A 12224-nucleotide genomic window follows, 5' to 3' on the forward strand; every position below is an offset into this window, starting at 1 on the left:
ACAACAGATGCAGAAATCAGCAGAGAGGACATAATGTGGAAGCATAGGCTATTTACTCGACCACTTTAATGTGTTTATGCTTCATAAATGGCCTTTATTTTTTTAAATAAAAAGGCACCACAAGATGAAGGAGAGAGCTATTTCGTATTTTGCCAGATGGGCACAGCATGCATTAGAGTTTGAAAAATGACATTGATGCTAACCGGGCCAAAAGGTGTTTTAGACTTTCAACAGAAAATGCATACAGAACTATTCTTGCTCAAAGGGTGAGAGATGGCAGCTAATCACTTAAAGAAAGACAACAGAGAAAGTGCTCCAAAATTAATTACTATCATATTTGTGCGCCATACATCTCACATGTTCTGTCTTGGCAGGTTAAAGTGTTCTGGGGGGTATCAGTTTTACATTTCTGACTTCTGTAGAAAACAACTAATGAATGGTTTTAAAATCTGATACCAGCTTGGCTTCAAATTAGAAAGTCAGCTGTACATTATTTTCACAGTTTCTAAATGACTGAGTCAATGTAATGACAGATGAACTGTACAACATATAAAATCTGGAAAATAAAGTACCTTTATTTATCTTGCATCCAGAATGAAGATGGGCAGCAACACTACAAAGCTCCCTGCCAAACATAATAGGCATTACTGCGTGGCTATGCTGTTTCAGGTGTGAAGAAGCAGGACCATCTCTAAATGATATTCTAAACTGCATGGTCCACTGATATTTCACACAAAGCCATTAGCCCAATTGCAGACTCTGAGCTATTCATATTCACACTCACACTCTGAAGGACACATGCTACATGTTACATGCATGCAATCCTTCCTGACGCAATCAGCGACCCTCAGTACCTCAGCAAAACTGAATTGGAAGAATCAAGACTCTGAAAATGCTGTAATTTCAAGATCCTTTCCTCTCTTTTTGAAATGGACAGCTGGTTATGCAACTACTGTATCAACTTAGTATCACATAGAGATTTCTACTTCTGAGGGAGCAACATCTTCACTACAACCAACATTTATCCTGCTGCTTCCTCCTGAAGAAGGGATCCTTCAACATTCTTGGGCTACCTTGAGTGGTAAAATTGAAGAGTGCAGGTTTATCCCTCCCATTTGGTAACTTGACATTTGGGTCCCGTAGTTCATCGAAGAAAGAGTGCGCGCAGGCCTCCAGGGGAGTCAGGCGGGCGGTGGGGGTGTACTCCAGCAGGCGGCTACATAGCGCAATTGCTTCAGGGGGAGTGCGGGGCCGGAAGACCTGCAGGGACAACAACAAAACAAGCAAGGAGAAAAAGGTTGTCTGGCTAGGTCTGTCTCTTTGTTGACCAGAAGCAAGTCAGAGCAATTAAACCTCTCATTGCCCAGCAAGATGGAAAAGACAGTTTGCGCTAATCAAAGTCCTGCAGTAAGTGTGGGAAAATACATTTCAGGGGTTGAGAAAGGGTTAATTGCAACGCCTTGCACTAGAGTGAAGGTGCAATGCCAGCAAGAGACTTCATGACAGCGCACTCAGAAAAACAACTTTGAGAATGAAGGGGAAACTCATTCAAAAATCATGACAAACACACACAGGTGCTACCAGCCATGCATCATGGGGTGGAGTGAAGGTGGGGAAGAAGATTCAAGTGAGCAGGATTCACTGGATGTAAAAGTACAATACAGCCTGCTACGGTTTTGGGTTGGGGTTTTTCTGGCTAGTGAAGGAAGTCTAACATGGACTTTTCCAGGCAGGCAGGTCAGACTGTTGCTATGGAGGCTGCTGTTCAGCTTTGGAGAAAAACAAGGAAAGCACAGGTGGGGTGCAGGAAAAGTCTAGCTCCAATTTGCAAGTTACTCCTTCTGTGACCTTATTCTGGCAAACTACTCCTGTAAGTTTATAGGGATAATTCCTGCACATTTGGTATTTGTAAGGATAGCTGAAAACTGCGTCAAGAAAACAAACTATTTTAGGCTAACAGATTTCTACTTTGAGTGATTACAAAAAGCAGTTCTTCACTACAGCTTTGTTTTAAACCTCTTAAGAACAGTTCTACCCACTGCTAACCACACTCTCCTTTCTCATTCCAATATATGCAAAATAGGAGTTAATCATGTACATGACCTGGACAGCCTCCTCAAGCACTTGTCTCTTGCTATGTTACAGGTAAAATGCAATCTGGGGTAAAGGGAGTAGGGTGGGTATGAGTTTAAAGTTCTCATGCCAGCAATTTTGGTAGAAATTGAAGTAATCCAAAATGCTTTTGCACCAGTGCAGGTGAACTCAAACCACACAGCACCAAGGAGAAAAAAAAAATTAAATCAGTAAATTACATGCTAGTTAATCACAGACGAGAAACTTGCACAGGCATTCCTTTAGGAGGTTTTAAACCAGGCATATATGCTCTCCTGAATAAGAATTAAACACAAAAGCCAAGTTCTACAGAGACCGAAATTTCCTGCCCTTGGTACCCAGCTGGGCCAGTAGCACTGGGCTTGCTGCAGTGTGTGCTGTGCTAACTCACATGGCAAGGAATCCCGACTCGGGGAGTCAAGGAGCCATGTACAACACCTGACTTTATTCCTACTACCAGATTATTGCAAAACAAACTGCAAAAAGTTTACACACATGGCCTATAATGACAAAAAAGAAAGGCTTAACAATGCTGGCAGAGAGCCTGTACTGACCACTGTGTTACCAGTGTAGTGCCACCTGCAGAGGCAGCAGAAGCTGCTTTGTGCCCACTGCCCATGGAGCTTGGATTGTTGATCACAGTATGCAGTGGATGCAATTATTACTCCCAAGTCACAGCCTGACCAGAACAAAATCCAAGACTGTCTCCAGTTAAAAACAAAAAAACCTTCTGGCTTCCCCCCACCTCCTCATGGTAAGTAGCACAAATGTGTATGTTTTGAGGCAAACCCACAAAAGTGAAGTTGTTCTGTATTTAATGTGAGGTAAAATTAGTGAGGTCTCCCTCATGTACATCCACAGTGATATTTTAACAAGTTTATCACAGCTTGAAACTTTAGTACTTCACTCTTAGCTGTGTTCTTCTCCTCAGTACAGCTCACATATAAGCCACTATACAGATTTTAAAAAGAAAACAATTTTATTTCCTTAAGGTAAAGATGTCAAGCCCTTATATTGAGAAAATTAGTAGGCAGACAGTCACAAATCTGACCTAGGTAAAAGGAGGACTTTCTTGTCTGCTAAAACTCCTCATTGTCAAGTCCTTGAAACCCTAACATGTTTCCTAAACCCTGTTATAAACTTCTCAGCCTGCCTTTGGATCTGGAATTAGTCATTTGGGGTAGGCAGTTCCCAAAGTCTGCCCTAACTGCTACAAACCAGGAAGGGAAAAAAAATATAGATACTAGGAGGCCTCACATGGCCTTCTCCTGCAACAAGAGGTGACTAATACATGAAGCCAGTTACAGGTCTGCGCTCATCTCATCTCATCACTATCAGCTTGTGTTACATTTGCCTGGCTGCTGCCTCAAGGATGCAGTTTGAACCCAATTATTCCACTCCTAGAATTTCTCTCCTTTTTTTCAAGGCTAGGCCTAGTAATTTGAAAAAATGTTTAAGTACATACCCGTACTCCTGAGGTGAAATGTCCTGTTCCTGACGAGTCCTAAAGATGATAATGCAGTGAAATAATCCAAACAGGGGGAGTCAATCCAAAAGAGAATAGTCCAGCAAGGAAAAATATAGCCAGTATTATAAGAAATCCATGGTGTGGGGGACATAGTAAATGTTTACACAATTAGAACTTTTAACATCAGTCTCCATAGCAGCAAGTCCAACTTCACCACAGTGTATGCCAAAAAATGGATTGTGCAATGGTGAGGCATAGTATAGAATCATTTCTATATGAAATTTATGTTCCAATGCCAGTGTATTTACTAAAAAAAAAAAAAAAAAAAAAAAATTGAAATAAAAACTCTAACTTGAACTAAAAGGGTAATTGAAATTCCCGTAATAAAGAATTTTCAGTCCTCAGTCCTGGATAGAAATGTCCACAGAACCAAATGACCAGATTAGCTTGTATCCAAAGATGCATCCCACTTGTAAATCTGTCCCAGACACACAAAGTAAACTTTTGGATTTTTCTCAAAAAACCCCAAATCCTCAGCAATTTGCAATTTGTGCTGAAGATGAAGTAAAAATTTGGGTACTTTTAATTTGTGTGCACTATGAGTACCTCAGGCCACCGCGGATTATTCTCCATTTTGGATTGACTTCCCCTCCACTGGAATTTGTTTGCTGGCATTATCTCTTTAGGATTCTTCAGGAACTGGACGTACCACCTCTGGAGTGTGGGTATGGACTGAATTTCTCTCTATTGTGGTTTTATACCCCTTCATACCTGTCACTTAAAAAATTTTTTTCTCCTCAATTTGTCCCCTCCTGTCTCCCTTTTGAATAATGCCCTAAGAAATAAAAGCAAAGCCCTCTATGGTCTTTTAGCTCTTCCCATTCAGAAAAGTTCCCCCACTGAGAACTACATGAGCAACTGCCACCCACGGCAATGGCTATGCCAGCACTTCCATGCCACAGGGCACCAACACCAAGGCAATGTTGGGCTGATGCTCCGTGGAGGGAAGGGACACGAGTATGGACAGACAGTAGGACTTGTGAGACATGAAGCCCCTCATATATATGCCTCAGCAGGAGTTTAAAATCTCTGTAGTTCTCAGTGAGGGAATAAATTTAGTAAATAATCCGCGGATTATTTTTAGTCTGCGGACTAAAATTTAGTGCACGGACTAAAATCCGGCCCGTCAGAGCAAAGCCTGTCTTGGTCTAAAATACATTTGGGTGAAAGCAAAAGAACAGAAAAAAACAAAACAAAAAAAAAACAAAACAAAAAAAAAAAAAAAGGAAAAAAAAAGAAAAAAACAAAAAAAAAGAAGAAAAAAAAAAAAAGAAAAAATAGCTAAGTGCACAAAGTGTTTGGGTAGACTAACATTTAGTATGCAGACTAAATACAGCCAGGCAAAAGGCACAGCAAATCCACAAACAAAATAGAAACCAAAACTAAAACACTGACAGGAACTTTTAAAGCAATCAAATACTACCCCACCGGCGCAGCATTTCATTTTTCTAAAATGAAACAAGACCTTGTGTAAGGCTATTTGTCCACAGGAGGGACTGAAGGCTCAAGTTTTTATTTTAAAAAATGAACCTGTTTTGGAGATAAACAAATGCAAAAAAAAAAAAAAAAAAAGCTTTACATACAATATTCTTCAAGAAAAAATTGCACTTGAATAACTCAAAACCCCTTGTTTCTGCAAAGCAAATGAATTTTAGGCTGAGACCCAGGTTGCTGTTTTTTCTTTGGGGTTTTTTTTTTGGATAAGTTACCAAAATCTCTGGATGATCATGTCACATGGAAATGCTGACTCATCTAAAGCCACAGCTTTAGTTGCTTTTAGTACTTTTGTTGGTTTTTCCTGTTCCCTTTTTCAGATCTCAATAAATCTATACCTCACCAAAAAGTGAGGTATATATAGTGACAGACCGTAACAGCAAATCAGCAAGCCCTGACACACTCCTCTCTCCTTCTCAAGTTGAACTGCTATCAATGCACATTTTTTGTTGCTCCCCTTCATTTTTCTGGAACTACCACCTTCTTCAACATTTCAGGCTTAAGTGCCCCTGATGCACTACACAGCTCTCATCCCCAAGAGACTTCAATTCAGATGAAGGCTTTGCGCACTAGCAGAGCAGTCACATTTTATCTTACTAATCTGAAATAGTTCCTACCGGTGTAGCAGTGTTTACGCCCCTTCTGAATTTTATTTTTCTGCACGTATGGAAAGATGAAAGAAAAAGGATGGAAAGCATGGAATTCTCCTATTTTACTTCACTCACATCAGCATTCAGCTCTCAAATAAAACCACATGGGGCAAGAGTTAGGTATTGTTTTAACAGAATGGTTGCTCTAACTTTCAATTCAATGACATTCCTCAAACTTTCCATGCACAGCACGAGCTACATCATCTTGGCGTAATTAAGCCCCAAAGGCAAAGCTTCACACCAAGGTGCTTTTCTAGCCAGTGTGCATTAGAAGACATGACTTCATCCCATCAACTACTATGTGTTTTGCATGCAGATTGTGAATATTGGCTGCATGCTGTGCTACCTAAGGGAGCAGAAGCTTAGGAAAATTAGGACATTAGGACATTTGTTGCTAATGCATCAAGTTTGTGACACCATGGTTCAAAATTTCCTCACCAGCTTCAGACTCACATGCTTTGCCCAAGAACCACCCACACCACCGATTCAAGGCTGGTAGTCTGTGCTCATCCTTTTGGTTTGTAAGCATGTTTTTTATTGCATATGAGTATTTAGCTAAGAGAGAAAGCTCCTTCCTTCGACCAAAAGCTTGTACTGTTTTCAAGCCAAGTCATCAATGTAGAATACTACCCTCAAATCAACTTTTAAAAAATTCTATCATACAATACAATTACTATGAAGCAACATTTTGATCACCCAAGTTTAACACAATAAGAAACATCACGAGAAACACAACACATTCACAAATGGAAAGGGAAGAGACACAAGTAAGACAGCAATGTATGCACTGATTTCCGCCTGACACAAAAAACACCAAGTCTGCATCTGAAGCTCTTGGGACTAGTCTTTTTCCAAATACCTGAGAATTGCAGCATGGGATTTCTGAAATATGCCATTTGGCTATCTTGAAGTGTATAAAACTCAAGTGATAAATAACAGAGGTTAAAAAAGTGTCCACAAAAGAGTAACTGGTGATGGGAGATATTTTAAAATATATATAAGCCCCCCAACTTCTTTCTCCAATTATATCCCTCTATGTTTTTTCTAAAAGCACCTCAGAAATAGTAAACACCCGATTAGTCAAAAATTCCTGTCCAATGGCACTTAGGAGAAAATGAAGTAAAGAAAATGAAGAAGGGTTAAGTGGCTTACAAATGAGCCAACACAGAACTGGGAACAGGACGAGGAACCTGTCTTGAAAGCTACTTCTTGTTGAGACCACACACTTTCTACTGGGCTCCTTCCATTGAGGACCCTGTGAAAACAGAACGAGCTCGTGTTTATTACCCAGTGCATGTGCTCTGCTTCTATCAAGCTCCAAAGAAAAGCAACAAAGCTAAGAGGAACAGAACAGTTTGCCGTCTTCTGAGAGAACCCCAAAAAAGGTACCTCAGTGCTCTCAACCTTGCTGGGACAGCTGCTATGAACAGCCTAAACAGTTGTGTTGCAGTGGGATGGCTAAACAGATGGTACACTGCAGAAGACATGTTAAACTTAGCATTTGATGTCCATAGTTGCACTGACTGAAATCCTTTCTTAATGTTGCATTAGTGCTCAGTCATTTGCCGTTAGGCAGTACGCAGTACCTGCTTTACTGCATACAAATTAGGCAGAGGCAGGGCAGTTTAGCACCCAGCAAACCTGGCTTTTTTTCTTAGCCATACAAGATAAGAGATTTACATTGTCAAAAATCATTGCTGCTACAAAAGGAGCTGTCAAATATGAACTTGCCAGAAAAACTTTTTTTTTTTAAAGTTAGTCTCCAGCAGAGCTGCTTTCACTTTTTGCCTGTAACATCATTACACATCAAGTGAGAAATACATCTGTAGTCTTTAGAAAGAGGTCAGGGCACAGTTTCACAACAGGCATAAATCAAGTCCAGTTCATGCTGGAAATGAGAGTTCTGCTCTTTTGGACATGCAGATCTGTCCTGGTCCCTTGTCGCAACATTTGCAATCTGGGCAGAATGGTCAGTCAGGTAAAGGAAATTGATCCAAATCCTGAACATGTGTTGTTCAAGGTTTTTATTATTTTATTATACAAAGCATAATGCATTTCAGGAATATGCAGGTGAGAGGTGGAGAAGTGACCCAACTCCACGATAAACTTAATGCCAGTTATGGAACTGCAACCAAAGAAACATCTCATCCTCGTTCTACCTTTGTTCCTCTACAAAAGAGCAGACTTAAATCTCAGAAAGAAGAGTTTGCATTTTCATCTTGAATACAAATACAAGTTCACTTACAAGATTTCTGACAAAAGAGTTTTCTTTCTTTTGTCATCAGTTATAATTAGAAGTGACAAAATGAGCTCTCTATCCATTTTACTGTTTTGTATTCTTCCTAGAATCTACAGTATGAGCAGTCACTTTGGAAGCATTACAAGCAAAACAATCTGCTTTAAAACTAGACAACAGAAAGGAGAGCAGGAGTAGGACAGGATGAAGACCTGTCAAAAAAAACAAAAAAAACCTGACGAAACCAGTTCTGGAGGGTGGAAAAATGTTCATGAGAGAGACCATGCTCTACATCCCGGACCCAGAGTGTGAGGAAGACAAAAGGATTGTTTGCTACAAGCACAGAATTATTCAACACTCAAGGTGAAGTGTTTGTATGCAAAAACATTCATACAGAACACACATGGACACAAGAGCATATCAAGAGTTAAATATTAGGTAAGTATTTTATAGTATTAGCAGAAATTACTCCATAATATAGGCGGAAATACAAATTCTAAAGTCAATAGCCAAAGCTACTCTTTAGCACAACCAACTGTGTTTCTGCACAACTTCAGCTGCAGCCAGAATTGGCCAATAGTTTTGAAAAAGTGCCAGAAAGGATGAGCTGAAGTCTGAAGTGTCATCTTAGACACTATTTTCCTAATCTTGTAACCATTTGACTTAAAGACATGGCCAAAAAGCACCCAGAACAATGCAAATAATGAAAAAGCCCCTAAAACAAAAAGGAAGTGCTTACGAAGTTGGGAGGGATCCTGCCCGAATCTCCCTCAAGCTTATTGTGAAGGCAAAGCAATGCAGAGAAAAGTCCTCTTGTATTCATTCACAAGAGTGCATAACAGAGGGTCAGAGATGCTCAAAACTAACCTAAACATAACAGTTTTTCTACCTGTCTCTTCCATTGTCAGGCAAATGACTCCTGTCTTTTTCCAGCTAAGTATAGATTTGCGGATGGTGAATAAAGCCGTAGTCTTGAGTACACTCAAATTTATCTCACCAAAAGTATATTCAAAAAATGCATGAATGTTTGAAAAATCTTGCAAGTACTTTCAGAACAGAAGAAACAAAGGCAACCAAACAACAGCACACTGAAGAGAATCACTGTCCATTTTTAAGAGCTGCCTGCAGTAGAAACTGTTTCCATGTCTATACAATGGAGACAAGGCAGAGGTTATAACTAAGTAAAGAAAACTACCTTTGCTGTTGCAACTTGTATTGTTCTGCCACATGCATACATATCTTTCATTATCCTGATATTATAGTGGCCAACATGTGGCAGTATCCTTGGGTGGGGAAAAGAAAAAAAAATTCAAGAGAGTAATTTTCCCCACAGAGAAAGGGCTTAAACTACATAATTCTATTACATTTACTACAATCTTAATGAGATCCTTTACTAGCTAGATGAAAGAGGAAAGGCAGGCTGTCACAGTTGGACATTTTATATCTTTCTGGAAGTTATCACAGCACTGCCTTTATTTTTCATTACCCCAAGGATGTGAGACCTGAAGGTAGTATTTGAGTAATGCCAGGATAAAGAGCAGCTGTAACTGGGCCACAGTAAGCAATACCCATCTATCACAAGCTTATGAAGAATGTCTTTAGACCTTTTGTTGGCTGTCCCACTGTTCCTGCTCCCTTCCAAAAGATTCATAGAAAATCACAAAAGTTCAACTTAACAGCCTTGCGATTTACACAATCATTGTGATGATACACAAGCCTTGTGATGAACCTGATCCTGGATTTCCTCCTTGGCTTTATATGGTTATATGATAACCATATAAAGAGTTCTATTGTATAGATGAAGCTTAGGCAGAAGAACAGAAACAAGTCTAAAGATTAGTAGCAAAGACCAGACTGCACTTCTGAGAAGGAAGAAGGCTCAAGGAGTTGAGGTGGCTGAAAGACACAGAAGCAAAGATATGACCCAGTAAGAACAGCAGCAGCAAATCTCCAGAAAGGGTAGTAGCTTTGATTTTATGAGCTGACACCACTGGAAAAAATGGACTGGTTTTCCAGATCAAGATATTCCTGAAGACATGACTGTGTTTAAAAGCCCTCCTATTATTTTCTGGTTATTCACATATTCATATATTTCAGCCATATTCACACCCCTGCAAAACACTGCTTCTCTTGTAACAGGATGCTACTTACTTCACAGACCAAGGCAGACAAGCTGTAGGATGCACATCCATGAATACAAAATACTCTATACGAAGTGAAAATAGAAGGAGGTTTGGACTAAAGTAACATTCAAGTTACTAAGCACACTGGTATTCTGAAAAGAAACCCCCCTGCTGAAGCACCAAAATGTCCTGGATTCCTCCTGTTGAGGCTGGGGATGTAGGGATAGGTGACAGAGGAAAAGAAGAGGGAAGCCTTACTTCTGAAGAATGGTTCAAGAGATTCCTGAAAAGTTCAGATTCTCTTTTCTTTCGCTAGCCAGGGACATGTTGAACTTCCATCATCAGGTGCCTCATGCATGTAAACTAGTATAAAAACACACACATGCTTGGCCAACACAAAACTGTACAGGAGATGAGAGGGAGGCCTCTAAGTTTTATAATGGCAGATTCCAACTCTTAAATTACAAATTTACTTCAATCTCAAATTGCTGACAAATTGAAAAATCAGTCTGAAAACTGTTTGCAGTGGAAACGTTGCATACTAGTGCTGCAGCATAGAAAAGTGCTTTTTAGATTGTTCGTTAGACTTCTCATAATTTAAGAAGGAAATTATCAATACTTTGTTAGGATAATACCAATTCATTTCTACTGAAAAGCCTAAGATACACCTATGAAGTCAGGCTTCAAATATCCATAAAACTTGTGCTCAAAATTCCAATTGTAGTCCAAAACTGATTTTCAGAAAACAATGTTCCTTCATAGATTTGTCTTCAGAGTTAAACAATTTCTGTCTCTTTAAAAAATCCAGAATATATTACATCACACTACAGCACCAGTCACCATTCTTCACAGGTAGCTAACAGCAAGTGTAGCAATTACACATCATCACAGCAATGCTGAGTAGGAAAGTAACATATCTGTGCCTCCCAGAAATGCCAAAAAGAGAAAACCAAAACCAGATATATCCAATGAAAGTCAGCACCACAGAATTTCAGATGTAGTATAGATACTACAGCTTCTGAAGAAAATTCTTAAATTACCATCTATGCACACTTTTGCAGACCAAGGAAGTTCCCTGAAAACAAGACCTTACTTTTGTATAGACTACTGGCCTGGAAACAAGCAGTCCCAGACTGCATAGAAATATGCACTGGGCACCTTGACCTCAAGAAAAACTCCAGCAGGGCCTACAAACCCAACTGTGATAAATACCCATGTTCTATTAAACAGCACAAAACAATGAGAATGCTCTTGTGTCTAAGAGCTTACAGCAGGGAGTGACTATATTCTCAGTAGTTCTCTTTTGAACATTATGAAAACAGCTGCCTAGAAGTTTTTCATGCATACAAAAAAATCCTTCTGTCTGCTAAGTCCTGTAGTCATAACCACTCAACAAAAATAACCTCCTATCTATTGTCATCTTCTGTAATTCTTCAGCTTAGATGGCAAAGATTTGTGCTTCTGAAGCTGCAAGTTCAAGTCCTGTTGGCAACTAGCTGTAGCAGTCTAGTTATATACACAGCTGTAACAAAAAACCACAAGCGACAACATTATCACTTTACCTTCTTCCGTCACTCCTGTATTATTCAAAGTCAAAGCAATGAAGAGGGTTTTGTCACTATTCAATTCTAAGATAGAGAAGCTCTGAGAAGATTGCCTGTGCCCACTGACATGTCATAAGATGTATCAATACAAATGGGTAAGAAGAACCAATTCTATGCAATATTACTACTTAAATCTATTGTGGCTCAACATGCTCAAAACGTTGAAAGAAAAGGATCTTGAGAAGCAATACACCAAGAAGATAAGAAGATAGGCACATTACCAGCATTGTGCTGGCAATAATTTTTTTTAAAATTTAGCATTTGTATAATAAGTACAGATCTCATAAATGAAGTCTCATGTAACCCAATTGTAATAAATTAGTTTAAATGCTATTCTACACCCAGCTGACATCAGGAAGGGCTGTGTGCAGAATGACTTGAGAGAATGAGAAGCTATGCTGGGAGCACAACTCTCCAACACTAATTGTGACCTAATGAAAAATTCCAGAGTATTTGGTCCAAAAGAATCTGCCCTGA

The 12224-nt window shown here is 39.5% G+C and overlaps 2 protein-coding genes across 2 annotated transcripts in view; one reads left to right on the forward strand and one right to left on the reverse strand.

The window, feature by feature from the left end:
• Positions 1–12224, forward strand: part of CFAP91 (cilia and flagella associated protein 91) — a 109798-nt gene that overhangs the window by 56657 nt on the left and 40917 nt on the right. The gene's annotated exons all lie outside the window — the stretch shown is intronic.
• The window catches only part of GSK3B (glycogen synthase kinase 3 beta), a gene marked incomplete at its 5' end in the record, with an annotated part of 140203 nt that overhangs the window by 14513 nt on the left and 113466 nt on the right, over positions 1–12224 (reverse strand). Inside the window, 2 exon segments of the mRNA XM_079305775.1 lie at positions 1074–1260; positions 3578–3616. Of these exon segments, the coding sequence (XP_079161901.1) occupies positions 1074–1260; positions 3578–3616 (226 nt within the window).

This window comes from Erithacus rubecula, assembly GCF_903797595.1.
Source record: "Erithacus rubecula genome assembly, chromosome: 1".
NCBI lineage: Eukaryota > Metazoa > Chordata > Aves > Passeriformes > Muscicapidae > Erithacus > Erithacus rubecula.